This window comes from Pistacia vera, unplaced genomic scaffold, assembly GCF_008641045.1.
Source record: "Pistacia vera cultivar Batoury unplaced genomic scaffold, PisVer_v2 Contig343, whole genome shotgun sequence".
NCBI lineage: Eukaryota > Viridiplantae > Streptophyta > Magnoliopsida > Sapindales > Anacardiaceae > Pistacia > Pistacia vera.
Window position 1 is genome coordinate 1493861 of NW_022196161.1, and position 16829 is coordinate 1510689.

A 16829-nucleotide genomic window follows, 5' to 3' on the forward strand; every position below is an offset into this window, starting at 1 on the left:
AGTGAATAAGGTTGAGTAAAATTACTCTTAATGAAATCCATAGCCAACATAAATAATGGTGTGAAAAACCGCAATTCACAACTTATGGAGGTTCACCTATGTAAGTGTGGAATTGGGTCGATTCCTATGAGAGCTTAGGTAGACATCTTTAGAGCACTCATGAAATCCAAGCTAGCATAGGGCCATAAAGTGCTAAACCGCATAAATGTATACAATATAGATAATTTAGTGTGAGGAACTAATCCTCTGAATTACATAAAGAAATTTTTGGTTCATAGAATCTTAGTTTCACCAAATTTCTGTAACTCACGTTTAGTTACTCAATGATTAGTTCATAGTCCGAAAAACACCAACTCATAAACATTAAATTCTATAATCAGTGGTGATTGGTTATTTTGAAATATGTGGGGAATTGTGATAATAGCTGCCATCATGGTATTTCAAAATACCAAATGTTAATTGCCTTTTGGACTGTTACACAATTAAAGCAATAACAGTTTCAATTTTTGATTTAAAAATGGCTGTTATGCAATTAGTATAATGACAATTTTTTGAGCTTTAATAGATGAGTGGCAGTTTCATGGGTGGCTATTACTTTTAATTTAATAGGTGACAATTTTTTTTAATTTGAATTTATGGGTGGCTAGTTGAATTTATGACAGTTTTAGCTGTTATAATATTAATAAATTGGAGTAATTTGGTTGTTACTATATTAATTCTTGGGAGAGTAACATCCAAATATTTTGTGTATAAAAGGACCTATTCCTTTCATTTGTGAGTGACTCCAATTGTTTTTTGCTCCCATTTTCATATTTTGTCAATACACCTGTTAGTTCTCATTGTTAATATCATATCATCACTAATCGGTTACTTCTCTATTACCATTCTAAATCTCTACTAGAGTGTGCACTCTAAAAGGAGGTTCGTTATTGTATCATGGAGGTCAATCCGCTGTTGAGTCTTTTGCACTACGAAGATTCTTCCAGTAGGGGCGGAATTCTGATCTTAAGGACAATGCTTTTGCACGCCTTGACGTTGCTGTCTCGTTATTGTTTTGCTGCTGTCTCGCTGCTATTTTTCCTGCTGTTTTTCCTGCTGTTTTCTTGCTGTTCCTGCTGTTCTTCTGTTGTTTTGTTGCTGTTCTTCCACTGTTTTTTTGTTGCTATTCTGCTATTAAGTTGTATTAAATTTCAACAATATATATACACCAATAAGCATCATCATTGATATATATATACCAATAAGCATCATCATTGTTCAATGTGAACCAAAGATAACAAACAGATAGAGTAAGCTTGAAGATATATAATTGAGTTAAAATGGGTTTCCATTTTAATGCCATTGCCATGCTTATATATAAAAGGTAGACGATGTTGTGCATCCACTAGTTCCTGATATATTTAAAGAGGTGGAAATATCGGTTTGAAGATAACTAAATTCGGGGTATGCACCACTATAATTTATGTGGTTTAAGCATGTTTATTGTAAGTATCGTACCTGTTATGCGGGAAATCCGGAGAGGATAATTCCCTATTAGGAAAGAAGATTTCTAAATTGGCTCAATTTGAAAGGAAGATATTCAGATTGACTTAGATTCCAACTAAGGTAGCTAAAGATCTTGCAACTTCCTAACCCTACGTATTTGAATCTTACCTCAACTCTATCATGTAAATGAGTGCTATATAAACCCATCATAACTTGTTTTCAGGGGGCCTGGGCAATTGTTCCAGGAAAAGATTCATCATTTGTAATTCTCATTCAATAAGAGAAATAGTGGATGTAGGCTCAAGATTCAAATTTACCGAACCACTTTAAAAATTGCCTCTTGTCATCGCTCATTTTTTCTCTTTAATTATTCAATTGTTGATTTTCATTAAATCACACACACATCTGTTCTGATTCCACCAAGGTCAATGGATCTCTTGGGTTGGTGCGAATTTTCGTATCAACATTTTGGCGTTAGAAGAAGGGGTCTTGAACACTCCAAGCTCTCTCTATTTTCCAGCAATTTCTTTTCCATCTTCCAACCACAAAAAACCAGCCATGGCTACAACCCATGTCACCAAATCCAACTCTAGAATCAAAGCTGCTGCCAGATGGGGAGTATAAAGCATGATAAAGTATGATTCTGGCAAAGTAGTAAACATAAGAGTTGTATATCTTCGAGTAAGCTTTCCAACGGCTTAAGAATCGTCCAAATCCGAGGTCTACAGCTCAAGTTATCATCACATTACTAAAGCATGTTCCAAACTTGCCATAACTCATTAATGAGAGCGCGAACTCGCCATAGCTCGTTAATGAGAGTGCAAACTCACCATAACTCATTAATAAGAGTGCAAACTCGCCATAACTCATAAATGAGAGTGTGAACTCGCCATAACTCGTTAATGAGAGTGGGAACTTGCCATAACTCTTTAATAAGAATGCGAACTCGCCATAACTTGTTAAAGAGAGCGAACTCGCCATAACTTGTTAATGAGAGTGCTAACTCGAGCATGGTACACTCGGAATATGGTGAAATGTTAAACATAAGAGTTGTAGCCCTTAGAGTAAGTTTTCCAATGGTCTAAGAATCGTCCAAATCCGAGGTCTATAGCTCAAGCTATCATTAAAATACTGAGGTATATTCTAAACTCGTTAACGAAAGTGCGAAGCTCATCGTTTCATAGCTCGTCATTTTAGAGTTTGTTTTGAGAGCTCGTTGTTTTAGAGCTCGTTTTGAGAGCTTGTCGTTTTAGAGCTCGTTTTAAGAGCTCATCATCTCAGAGCCCATCATTTTAGAGCTCATTTTCTTGGAGCCCATCATTTTAGAGCTTGTCGCCTCAAAGCTTGTCATTTTAGAGCTCGTTTTTAGAGGTTGTCGTTTTATAGCTCGTTTTTAGAGCTCGTCGTCTCAAAGCTCATCATTATAGAGTTCATTTTGAGAGCTTGTCGTTTTAGAGCTTGTTTTGAAAGCTCATTATTTTAGAGCTCGTTTTTAGAGCTCGCCTTTTATAGCTCATCATTTCATAGCTCACCATTTTATAGCTCGTTATTTCAAAGCTAGCCATTTTATAGCTCGTCATTTCAGAGCTCACCATTTTGTAGCTCGTCATTTCGGAGTTCGCCATTTTATAGCTCATCATTTCAGAGCTCGCCATTTTATAGCTTGTCATTTCAAAGCCCGTTGTTGAGAGCTCGTCGTTCCAGAGCTTGTTTTTCTTGAATCGTCGTTTCTGAAGCTCGTAGTTTTTGAAGTTCGAACTCGCACTCCAAAAACTAGGGGCTTATTGTTGTGCGGGAAATCCGGAGAGGATAATTCTTTATTAGGAGAAAATATATTTAGATTGGCTCAATTTGGAAGGAAGGTATTCAGATTGACTTAGATTTCAACTAAGGTAGCCTAAGATCATGCAACTTCCTAACCCTACATATTTGAATATTACCTCAACTCTATCATGTAAATGAGTGCTATATAAACTCATCGTAACTTGTTTTCAGGCGGGTTAGGCAATTGTTCTAGGAAAAGATTCATCATTTGTAATTCTCATTCAATAAGAGAAACAGTGGACGTAGGCTCAAGATTCAAACTTGTCGAACCACTTTAAAAATTGCCTCTTGTCATCGCTCATTTTTGCTCTTTAATTATTCAATTGTTGATTTTTACTAAATCACGCACACATCTGTTCCGAATCTACCAAGGACAATCGGATCTCTCAGGTTAGTGCGAATTTTCGTATCAACAGCACCAAAGTACAATTTCGCATGCAAAATGTCGTTGTGGGAGATAAGGATTATTATGATAGTCAAACTTTGGCTAACAAATTTGGGATTGCTAGCTTTCATGTTAGTTATTCAATTTTTTATTTAAACCCAATTAAAACTCTTTATAAGCTCATTTTTAATAAAATACTTGTAATAAATTAATTTATAAATATATCATAATTTATTTCAATATTACCAGTTTGCAATATCTACTCAACAACATTCCCTTTCAAAACTAGGGGAGCAAAATTTTCCGATGGACTCGGAATTGACAAATACTTGATGTTCCGGTTCCGATTCCTACTCGAAATCGACATTGTGTGAGTCAGTTCCAATTCCCAAAAATGTGGAACCAGTATTGTGTGGTTTCAGTGCCGGTTCCACTAGTTCAAGGAACCAGAACCGAGATCTAGGTACTGTCAGAGTCGGTTTAAGAACCGGGACTTAACTGAAATTTCAGCAACAAATGGGGCCTATTTGTAATTTTATGGTTCAAAACTTCAAATAAGAAATTACAATTGGAAAAGCAGTTCAATGCTGAACATTTCTTCCATTCTTCGAATCTTCGTCTGCCTCTCACTTCTCTTCTCACATTCGCAAATCGGAAGCTGTGAAGCTGATTTCTCTCTCGATTCCGTGCCATTCTTGTCCGTTTGCAAAGGTCGCTGATCAATTTTCTCCGGCGAAGGTATTTTCCAGTTTTTTATTTCAATTTCTTTGATTTAGGGTTTGACAATTGTGGTAATTGGTGATTGTTGATGTGGTATGCTGGTGCATTAGTGCTGGTGCGGTAGTTTTGGTGGCAATTGTAGTAATTGGTGATTGTTGATGTGGTATAAACTTGTGGTTGTGATGTATGAATTTTATTATTTGAATAGGATTCTCTTCAAATATAGTGTTGATTGTTGAAGGTGTAATTACCGGTATACTCTTGTTTTGTGGGACAATAAGAATATTTTTGCGAGAGTATATAGATTTCATTAATAGAGTTTTACCTAGATTTGTTGGTTTTAATGTAAGAGATAATGTGATATTATTGAAGGAGCTTGTGTGAAGAGGGATATCAATAAAACTGTGCTTTGCATGAACCTCGCAGTAAAAATTCAAAAGCTAGATCATTTATTTAACAGAACTAGATATAAATGGTGACGTAATGATGAGATAATCCTGGATGTCTCTTGTTTTGGAATTAAATTTTATGTTATTAGTTGATATTGTTGCATAGAGGCACCCTTCTCTTCTGACTTGTGAGTACTAACACAGAGCATTAGTAAATTAATTATTTCGTAGAAGATTTTGTCTGGTGAATAAGTTCAGTTCACTTCTTACAACATCTCCATATGGGATTAATTTCATGGTCTTATTAGTATATCTGCAATTTTCATTACTGGATAGGCCGGAAATGATTCCTGAAACCCAGAAATCGATTCTATGCAGGTCCGGTTCTGATTCTAGTTCCTTGGTTTTGGGTCGGGTACCAGGACCCGCTCAGCCCATTCAAAATTCTTGCAAGCCCATGGAGGATTTGGTTACTTCATTATGTTATATGTTTAAGAAGATTAAATGAAATTAAGTAAAACTAAGAATTACTCAATTTTAAAAAACATGACAACATTTTCAAATTTTTGTGTTTGTAGAAGAGTCACATATGTTAAGGATATATGTATTCCAATCTCTAATTCTACAACTTTGTTAATCAATTAAAAAATGTGAACTTTGTCTAACTCATCTCCCCCAAACCTTTCTCTTCATTCTCATCACCAAACAAACAATCTGATGAACGGGCTGATTACTTCTTTATCGAAGAGATATGCAAGTAAGTTAAGATCAAACCTAAAAAATCAGAAAAACAGAATTCATGGGAGCTAATGCAACCTTCACTTGTATTGACCATGCTGGTTTTTTTGCCATGGAGAAAGAGCTTAGAGAATATATGGATTATTAAAATAATCTGTAATGGTGACGGAAAACTGGCTCATTTTGAAACCCCCTCATAGACAGCCACCGATTTCAATTTTGTTTAACAGCCACTAATATGAGATAAGGTTGATATGTGACATATGTTAAGACTCTGAACCCTTATCTCTTGCTTCTTTATTTTTTAATTGACAAGCACTTTCCTTTTACAGTTTTAACCCTTCATTGTTAAAGAAATTTTTCAAGAAACAGCTCTCAGTGGAGGTGTTAGACAATTTCTGAAATGTGAAGGGAGCTTAGTGCTAATTTTTAATACCTGTGGGTGTGAATAACTCAAACTGAAAGCTCAGGGATGATGAGGGATAGGATAAAAACCCTTTAAAAACTAACATAAGATACATTCTAAAAATTAGGGGTGGGCCAAAAAATAGGGTAGAATTGGAACCGATGGGTATCCGTGTTTTGGCTCTAGTTCCTACCCAGAATCGATTACAACAGGATTGGATCCGGTTTTGAAAAACTGGAACCGACACTATATAGTTCCGGTTCCGGTTCCACCCCTGCAAGAACCGGGAATCGGAACTTGCAACCAAATACACCCAAACACTCCAGATTATATTTTTTCCATTCATTTTTTTCTCATCAATATGAACACAACACAAAAAGCAGGAAAAAACATGAAATCCAACTGATTAATATTAAAATTCTGCCATTAAGAAAAACCCAAATCGAAGAACAAAACTCCATATAAAACAGTTTAAACAAACACTTTCAAACTCCAACCGTATTAGCTCTGAAATAATTGAGATGTCTTTTTACTTGTGAAACCAATTATTAAAATACTGAGGTATATTCTAAACTCGTTAACGAAAGTGCGAAGCTCATCGTTTCATAGCTCGTCATTTTAGAGTTTGTTTTGAGAGCTCGTTGTTTTAGAGCTCGTTTTGAGAGCTTGTCGTTTTAGAGCTCGTTTTAAGAGCTCATCATCTCAGAGCCCATCATTTTAGAGCTCATTTTCTTGGAGCCCATCATTTTAGAGCTTGTCGCCTCAAAGCTTGTCATTTTAGAGCTCGTTTTTAGAGGTTGTCGTTTTATAGCTCGTTTTTAGAGCTCGTCGTCTCAAAGCTCATCATTATAGAGTTCATTTTGAGAGCTTGTCGTTTTAGAGCTTGTTTTGAAAGCTCATTATTTTAGAGCTCGTTTTTAGAGCTCGCCTTTTATAGCTCATCATTTCATAGCTCACCATTTTATAGCTCGTTATTTCAAAGCTAGCCATTTTATAGCTCGTCATTTCAGAGCTCACCATTTTGTAGCTCGTCATTTCGGAGTTCGCCATTTTATAGCTCATCATTTCAGAGCTCGCCATTTTATAGCTTGTCATTTCAAAGCCCGTTGTTGAGAGCTCGTCGTTCCAGAGCTTGTTTTTCTTGAATCGTCGTTTCTGAAGCTCGTAGTTTTTGAAGTTCGAACTCGCACTCCAAAAACTAGGGGCTTATTGTTGTGCGGGAAATCCGGAGAGGATAATTCTTTATTAGGAGAAAATATATTTAGATTGGCTCAATTTGGAAGGAAGGTATTCAGATTGACTTAGATTTCAACTAAGGTAGCCTAAGATCATGCAACTTCCTAACCCTACATATTTGAATATTACCTCAACTCTATCATGTAAATGAGTGCTATATAAACTCATCGTAACTTGTTTTCAGGCGGGTTAGGCAATTGTTCTAGGAAAAGATTCATCATTTGTAATTCTCATTCAATAAGAGAAACAGTGGACGTAGGCTCAAGATTCAAACTTGTCGAACCACTTTAAAAATTGCCTCTTGTCATCGCTCATTTTTGCTCTTTAATTATTCAATTGTTGATTTTTACTAAATCACGCACACATCTGTTCCGAATCTACCAAGGACAATCGGATCTCTCAGGTTAGTGCGAATTTTCGTATCAACAGCACCAAAGTACAATTTCGCATGCAAAATGTCGTTGTGGGAGATAAGGATTATTATGATAGTCAAACTTTGGCTAACAAATTTGGGATTGCTAGCTTTCATGTTAGTTATTCAATTTTTTATTTAAACCCAATTAAAACTCTTTATAAGCTCATTTTTAATAAAATACTTGTAATAAATTAATTTATAAATATATCATAATTTATTTCAATATTACCAGTTTGCAATATCTACTCAACAACATTCCCTTTCAAAACTAGGGGAGCAAAATTTTCCGATGGACTCGGAATTGACAAATACTTGATGTTCCGGTTCCGATTCCTACTCGAAATCGACATTGTGTGAGTCAGTTCCAATTCCCAAAAATGTGGAACCAGTATTGTGTGGTTTCAGTGCCGGTTCCACTAGTTCAAGGAACCAGAACCGAGATCTAGGTACTGTCAGAGTCGGTTTAAGAACCGGGACTTAACTGAAATTTCAGCAACAAATGGGGCCTATTTGTAATTTTATGGTTCAAAACTTCAAATAAGAAATTACAATTGGAAAAGCAGTTCAATGCTGAACATTTCTTCCATTCTTCGAATCTTCGTCTGCCTCTCACTTCTCTTCTCACATTCGCAAATCGGAAGCTGTGAAGCTGATTTCTCTCTCGATTCCGTGCCATTCTTGTCCGTTTGCAAAGGTCGCTGATCAATTTTCTCCGGCGAAGGTATTTTCCAGTTTTTTATTTCAATTTCTTTGATTTAGGGTTTGACAATTGTGGTAATTGGTGATTGTTGATGTGGTATGCTGGTGCATTAGTGCTGGTGCGGTAGTTTTGGTGGCAATTGTAGTAATTGGTGATTGTTGATGTGGTATAAACTTGTGGTTGTGATGTATGAATTTTATTATTTGAATAGGATTCTCTTCAAATATAGTGTTGATTGTTGAAGGTGTAATTACCGGTATACTCTTGTTTTGTGGGACAATAAGAATATTTTTGCGAGAGTATATAGATTTCATTAATAGAGTTTTACCTAGATTTGTTGGTTTTAATGTAAGAGATAATGTGATATTATTGAAGGAGCTTGTGTGAAGAGGGATATCAATAAAACTGTGCTTTGCATGAACCTCGCAGTAAAAATTCAAAAGCTAGATCATTTATTTAACAGAACTAGATATAAATGGTGACGTAATGATGAGATAATCCTGGATGTCTCTTGTTTTGGAATTAAATTTTATGTTATTAGTTGATATTGTTGCATAGAGGCACCCTTCTCTTCTGACTTGTGAGTACTAACACAGAGCATTAGTAAATTAATTATTTCGTAGAAGATTTTGTCTGGTGAATAAGTTCAGTTCACTTCTTACAACATCTCCATATGGGATTAATTTCATGGTCTTATTAGTATATCTGCAATTTTCATTACTGGATAGGCCGGAAATGATTCCTGAAACCCAGAAATCGATTCTATGCAGGTCCGGTTCTGATTCTAGTTCCTTGGTTTTGGGTCGGGTACCAGGACCCGCTCAGCCCATTCAAAATTCTTGCAAGCCCATGGAGGATTTGGTTACTTCATTATGTTATATGTTTAAGAAGATTAAATGAAATTAAGTAAAACTAAGAATTACTCAATTTTAAAAAACATGACAACATTTTCAAATTTTTGTGTTTGTAGAAGAGTCACATATGTTAAGGATATATGTATTCCAATCTCTAATTCTACAACTTTGTTAATCAATTAAAAAATGTGAACTTTGTCTAACTCATCTCCCCCAAACCTTTCTCTTCATTCTCATCACCAAACAAACAATCTGATGAACGGGCTGATTACTTCTTTATCGAAGAGATATGCAAGTAAGTTAAGATCAAACCTAAAAAATCAGAAAAACAGAATTCATGGGAGCTAATGCAACCTTCACTTGTATTGACCATGCTGGTTTTTTTGCCATGGAGAAAGAGCTTAGAGAATATATGGATTATTAAAATAATCTGTAATGGTGACGGAAAACTGGCTCATTTTGAAACCCCCTCATAGACAGCCACCGATTTCAATTTTGTTTAACAGCCACTAATATGAGATAAGGTTGATATGTGACATATGTTAAGACTCTGAACCCTTATCTCTTGCTTCTTTATTTTTTAATTGACAAGCACTTTCCTTTTACAGTTTTAACCCTTCATTGTTAAAGAAATTTTTCAAGAAACAGCTCTCAGTGGAGGTGTTAGACAATTTCTGAAATGTGAAGGGAGCTTAGTGCTAATTTTTAATACCTGTGGGTGTGAATAACTCAAACTGAAAGCTCAGGGATGATGAGGGATAGGATAAAAACCCTTTAAAAACTAACATAAGATACATTCTAAAAATTAGGGGTGGGCCAAAAAATAGGGTAGAATTGGAACCGATGGGTATCCGTGTTTTGGCTCTAGTTCCTACCCAGAATCGATTACAACAGGATTGGATCCGGTTTTGAAAAACTGGAACCGACACTATATAGTTCCGGTTCCGGTTCCACCCCTGCAAGAACCGGGAATCGGAACTTGCAACCAAATACACCCAAACACTCCAGATTATATTTTTTCCATTCATTTTTTTCTCATCAATATGAACACAACACAAAAAGCAGGAAAAAACATGAAATCCAACTGATTAATATTAAAATTCTGCCATTAAGAAAAACCCAAATCCAAGAACAAAACTCCATATAAAACAGTTTAAACAAACACTTTCAAACCCCAACCGTATTAGCTCTGAAATAAGTGAGATGTCTTTTTACTTGTGAAACCAATTTAACACTTCGAACGCCAACCGTGATTTACTGTATGGAAAGGAATTTAATTTTCATTTACTAAATTTGATACTATCTCAAACAAAACACAAGAAAACCAATGGCTTCGGCACATTTGAGATTTCCTTAAAAATTTTAAACATCTGGACATTTTGTATCTTGTATATTACAGTTTGTTGTTGTTCTCTTCATACTAACTTCTCAACCAAAGGAAAAAAAAAAAAAAAAAACACAGATATACACACGGAACTCACTTTTAACTTTCATGAAGATGACCAAACCTCACGAAGGAGCTCGTACCTTGCATTTGAGCCCCTATAGCCAGCATTGTCAATGTGATTTCCATTACCATTTCCACTGGGTGTGATAGTTGGTGACAAGGGCAATTTTTCAAGGATCAAGGAAAGAGGAGAATCCAATTCTTCCAATTCCTCGTCACTGGTATATCCTTTCTTTTGTATCACAGACACATTCCTTAACAATGGAGCTTTCCCCGCCTCTGCTACTTTTTCTGCCACATCAGATAATGAAGGTGGGGTGTACACAACTGGGGCAGCTGAATAAGGGAAGCTTCTAGCTGAATCCCCCGATAATCTTCTCTCAACAATGCTCTAAACAAATGAAAAAACCAGAAGGCCTCATCAAGAAACATAGGCAGCATATAAAAGGCCAAAGTTGATACTTCCATCTGCTATGGGATTACTATCATCTAACACAGATTTATTACCATTAATGTATTTTTTCTTTTATTCCATTTTTTGTTGTCATATATAGAAATTCACAGAGCCCAAAAAGCTTTTTTGTTAGTGTTATATATCCTAGTTTTGACTCCCAAGTGACAGGCATTATTTTAGAGAGATGCGAAATGAACCACATACATCTTTAAAACAATGACGTCATTTGAGATGCAAAACTTAGGATATACACTTAGAATACATGGTATTATTCAAAGTTCTTAGTTATGAATGAAGTAAACTCAGTGCAAATGACATATCTTCTTTGCATATCCAAAAAAAAGAAATATATATATATATATTATAATTTGGCAAAACATAATACAGGGGATCCAACAAAATTATGATAATTCAATGCGCATAGAGAAAAAAGATAAACATGATCTAAGGCTCATACCTCGGCATTCAGGGCCTCCAATACAGCTCCTGGGACAGGATCTGGACAGAACTCATCCGGAGTGAAGTTGCAAAGAACCCGTTTTATCAATGCAAGGCCAATTGATGGGCAAACCTAAACACGACAACAGAAATTTCAATCAAGTTGTTGACTCAACTTAAAAGAAAACATGAAAACTACAAATCCCAATATTATTTTATTGTCATTGTAAAACTAACCTCCTGTCTGATAGATTGATCTATTAGCATGTCTTTAGGAAGCATTAAAAGATCACTAAGATCATTAAGAAGTACAAAGGATTTAGGCTCACTAACTCCGTCATGCCTATCATCATCCTCACTGCTATGTTGATCTTTCAGAGAACCATCACTGTCCATGCCGAACACATCAGTAAGCCATCTAGACCAATTGCCAACCTGCATGGAACGTAAATTATTTAATCACAACAAAAATAATCTTTTCATGCAAAACTTAAGTATGTATGAATGCTTCTGGTTTTTGGAAGTCCCAAGAAAAAACCACAACTTCCTCTTACTATAATTAACTGGAAAGACACAATCAATAATCAACAGCTATAATGTTAACTAAACCCTATGAAAGTAGAATTTTAGTGATCTTAACAGCTAACATTGGATTCAAACTTAATGTCAGAAACGGTGGAAACAACCTTCATCCATTATTTTCAAGAACTTTCCACCATAACTTTGGAGGGTACAAGTTCACACAGAAGAGTTAAGATAAATAGGATACAGATATTTCTAACAAAATGCAAGTTCTATAAGAGTGCCCCTATTCATTTTAAGCTCATTACCCTCCGAAGTGTCATGCAAACAAAATTTCAGTAGATTTTTCCACTGCTAAAAATTTCATCAGTCTACATTGCAATTGGCTGCAAGTATCTCAGAAATTTTATTAGTTATTCCAAGGAAAAGCCATCAGGAGAGATGAAAAGAACAGAGACATTGCTCTCCTCCGTCCGGGGAGCAGACTAGTCAGTGGAACAGAAGAGAGCTACTTCCCAACGGACAAAATGGTCAATATTTTTGAGAAAATGCTTAGATACACCATTCAACTATGCAGAAGTGAAGCGAACATGATACATACAGAATTTTTGAGCTGCGCACCCGATCCAAAGCTCAAATCGCCAGCTGGAATAGGCAGAACCTTGGAATCTACTATAGGATCAGACACGGGATCAGTTGGGATGTCAAGGGCTGACTCTCGCAGAATAGCATTGAACATTGCAACATCTAGTCTCGCAACACATTGTTCCATTACCTAATCAAAGAATCATATCAGAAAGTCTGCAAGGCAAGAGAATAGATATTGAGAAATAAAGGAAAAGTTAGAGATATTATAAACTCCATACAATTCTTGCCAAAACAGGTAAGCAACCACATTCATGCCCTCCCGCTCTAACAGGACAAAGTCGCTGATGAGCTTCTTGAAAAGCATTTCTCCACAGGTTGATAGAAAAGCTACCCTGCTGCTGGTCACCCAAGGCTGGTCCCAACAACTTTCCAGTATTTTTATTGGTTGTCAAAGACGGAGATTGCATATATGGAGTCAAAACCTAAAAGCATTGAAGAGGAACATCAAAGTCAATCCCAATAATATTTGCACTCAAGAAATCATTAATAAATATCTACATTAAAATTGATTTAATGGAGCCAGAGCATTGAACTTAATCATTGTCATAATAATCAAATATTAAGTCATGGCCTCAGTCCAATTTTATGAGAAAAACATGCAAACAGTTGTTTGCCTGCTTTAATTAAATGCTGGTTTCCTTTATCTGCCACTAAACTGACTAAAATATCTGAGAGGATATCGAATTGACATATTAAATCAGCATTAAGTAATGGACTCAGTTCAATTTAACGGGCAAAATATAAAAGTTTTCTTGACTGTTTTCATCAAATGATCACTGTGAATTGAAAAGAACGGATTATTTAGCAACTTCATTAACAGCCTGTGAAACCTTTACCTGCCACCAAACTGACTCGACTATCCGAGAAAATATCCAAGATTCAACTTTTCCTAATGCAGTCATGAAAGTTCCCGTCTCTTGCCAGTCTTCATCTAACTGCAGTTGACCATTTACTTGTTTACTACCGTAAGCCCTCTTCCATTTCAGAGACATAGACTTCACTTCATTTTTTTTGCTAGCCCCATTTGACTCAGCTAACCTTGTAACTGGGACTGAGTGATGTGAAATGCCAAATGCCTGAGAAACGATCTCCCTCAGCACAATGGTGTTTGACAACCAAAAGCTTAACCTTGATGTACAAAAAGAAGATGATTATTATTTGTGCACCAAAATTGACAACATATTAAAATTCAAACACTAAACAAGAGAATTCATATACCTTGACACATCATTACCACAAGACTTGGCAACCAAAACAAGCCCAGACACAGTATTTTTAGCAATTGTAGCTCGCTTGTTTTGTGTCCAATGCTTGCAAGCATGAATGTAGAGTCTAGAAAGCCGTCTAGCAGGTGTGTGCACCTTATGTGCTGAGCTGCCATGCTCTGGTACGACAGAATATAGTGAAATTTCAAGAGCAGCAACATCTCTCAGCTCCTCTTCCAGTTTCTCAATTCTCATTTCCATCGCTTCAAGCTTTTGATTTAAAGTTGCCTCATCTACATGTTCCCCATTTTCTTCAGTATCAACAGTTTCATTGTCACTTCCAATACTTTGAGCACCATTTGAGGTCTCATCTAAAACATCAGTTTCTTTGGTCTCTTCACCAGGTTTATCATCAACTCCTTCAGAAGATTCTGATGAAGGTTTAGGAGGGGCTCTGATTTTATTTGAATTTTTATCAGAAGAATTTTTGGCAGTAACTGTAGAAGCATCTCTATTGGATTTTGTGGATTTCTTTAAAGTATTATGCCATGCCTTGGTTTTTGATTTATATGTATCTCGATCAGATCTCACTCTTGATCCTACAGAACTGCTTTCAGACAAACTTTTATTGACAACACTCTCAGGAACTCTAGACGCTTTTTCCACTTTCTCATCGTCAACTATCAATGAATCCTCCTGAGAAGATACTGAATCTTTTGTCGTCTCAGAATCTGATTCCTCTTCCTTCCCCTGCTTAGGTTGTTTCTCAAAATCACTAGAATGATCATCCAAATTTTCATCCTTATCCATTTTGCCAATCACTGCACTAGATTTGAAATCTTTAGACACCTCCTCAAACCTGTTGACATCATCCACATAATGTATAACCGTATTTTCATAAACTTCAGAGGGGTCTGTGCCTGTGTTTGAATCACTTACTAAATTAACAGAGTCTCCTCTAGCAATCAAAGCTTTAGATTCAGTTTCTTTTGCATACAATTTTTTCCTGCCATTCTCTTGATGCTGTTTACGGTCTGTCCTTTCTGTTCTTCCAGATGGCTTTGATTGTTTATTATTGGGTTTCCTCCTGTCAATCTCTTTCATACTCGAGTAGTTTCACCTTTCTAACTACAACCAAATATAGAAGTTCTAAAATCTAATGAGGAAGAAAAGTAAAAGCCAGTAACCTTACAGAAGCTCTTTAGTCGTTTGCCAGAGCTAGATGCACGTATTTGCACCTACTTGTCATGACGTGACTTTCTCCACTTGGGAATTGCGCATCAGATTCTGCAATTATCCAAATACCTTGAGCGACTCTGCAATAAGATAGGAGAGGAATCACATGTTAGACTTAATGGCCCACCAGTTATAAAGTAAATTTGCAGTGGCATTTCTCAAAGCATGCTTATATACAAAGAGCTTCACTAGCAGTACTAGCAACGCTCAACATCAAAATGGAATGGAATAATGTTTGCGGTCGCAGATGATCGTTATTCACTAAAAAGAAAGCCTAAAATGATTCTTAAAATATGGAAAATAAGGAAGACAAGAAAAACTCACTTGCACTTTTCCCCAATCCTTAAAACACTCTAGATAAAATTCACGTTAAACTCACAACAAAAATATTTAAAACAGTCTCACACGCCGACAGCAAATCACAGAAATCCTCTGAAAAAATGAAAGCAAGTTGGTAAAGAGATAAGGGGTTTCATGACTAAATTTAAAGGGTCATATTGAACGAACATTGGTCAATCTTGAGTCCTAGACAAAACATTTCAGAGGTTATAGCCAAATTCCTTTCTCCTCAGCAAACACTGATGCAATATTCTTTCAGCATTATTTGTCTGCTTGATTATATGAGCTAATAAATCCTAAAACATACAATGTAATGTTGAAAATCAAAGAAAAGTAGACAAAACATTTTCTTTAGAAGACATTCAATCATACTCCAAACTGACAAAACAATCACAACTTCACAGATGATGGTATGAAAATAACCCAGATCCAACTCACAAACAAGATCAGCAGAAGAATCCTTAGTACATTTACTCTGTATTTGCTCCTGAATATCGCTTCAAAAAAGAAAATCTGATCTGCTCATAATTAACCATAATTACAGCCAAAAAAATACTTTAAACTACTAATAAACTAAATTTGAACATCAAACCAGAAAATTAGACAATACACAGAATGCTAAAGTGAGAGCGACATCAGCGAATCCAAGTCAAACAAACAAACCGGAAACCGGAGCTGAAACAGAGCAAAATCTCATAAAAGAACACTAAAACTCACTACTCAACCAGAACTATAGAAAGCGAAAATTCAACAGTACACGACAAGATCTTAGCAAAAACAAAAGAGAGCGTTTCGTGATGTCATTTTCGGCAGGTTTTCGGCAAAACGACAAGCAAAATATACAAAACGCTGTCAAAAGTAAATGACAGTAACTAAAAAGAAAGAGAATAATCGAAATGGAACTTACCAGCTACAAAAGCCTGCTCTTCGGGATTACCATTTCTTTTTCTTTTCTCTCTGGGAGCATTAAATTCTGTGCAGTGAGTTTTTTCTTCTCTTGTCGTGGAGGTAGAGGTAGTGAGTGCGGGAAGAGAGGCATTTAAAAAGCGTGCGTGACTTAGTTATTGGTTGGAAACTTGAAAGTACGGACATGGATGACCGGGAGAAGGGTGTCGGTGACTGAGAGGATGACCGGGTATTACAGGTTTCCATTGACGCGTTACGAATAAGTTTTAATTGGTATACCTAAACCGCCATCATTGTCGCTTTGAATTTACCAAACTGTCATTGTCCCTAGCGGTCAAGTTATTTAACCGTGAGCGAAAGAGGTTGCTATTGGTTCAAGTTCAACTAAACAATTGCCTGGACATGATCCGCCTAATCTCGGGGCCCCGACCAAAATGTAACGTGCCATCTGACTAATAACTGCTAAATTAAATGAAAGTCAA

At 36.1% G+C, this 16829-nt stretch overlaps 1 protein-coding gene across 1 annotated transcript; it reads right to left on the minus strand.

Moving 5' to 3' along the window:
• Window positions 1-10500: 10500 nt before the first annotated feature.
• Window positions 10501-14970, minus strand: LOC116138641. Its single transcript, XM_031424339.1, has 7 exons — window positions 13880-14970; window positions 13498-13789; window positions 12880-13083; window positions 12615-12788; window positions 11729-11926; window positions 11511-11624; window positions 10501-10990 (listed from the first exon to the last, which is right to left on the minus strand). The coding sequence occupies exons 1-7, from the start codon at window positions 14968-14970 to the stop codon at window positions 10643-10645; spliced, it is 2421 nt and encodes an 806-aa protein (XP_031280199.1). The 3' UTR covers window positions 10501-10642.
• Window positions 14971-16829: the final 1859 nt, after the last annotated feature.

What these genes read in the sequence shown, in the direction of transcription:
- LOC116138641 (XM_031424339.1), bottom strand. Translation starts at nt 14,970, where the DNA reads ATGAAAGAGATTGACAGGAGGAAACCCAATAATAAACAATCAAAGCCA. An exon ending in TGTGGTAATGATGTGTCAAG is followed by an intron (nt 13,790 to 13,879) that starts GTATATGAATTC and finishes TTGTACATCAAG; the next exon opens with GTTAAGCTTTTGGTTGTCAA. An exon ending in GTGCGCAGCTCAAAAATTCT is followed by an intron (nt 11,927 to 12,614) that starts GTATGTATCATG and finishes CGTTCCATGCAG; the next exon opens with GTTGGCAATTGGTCTAGATG.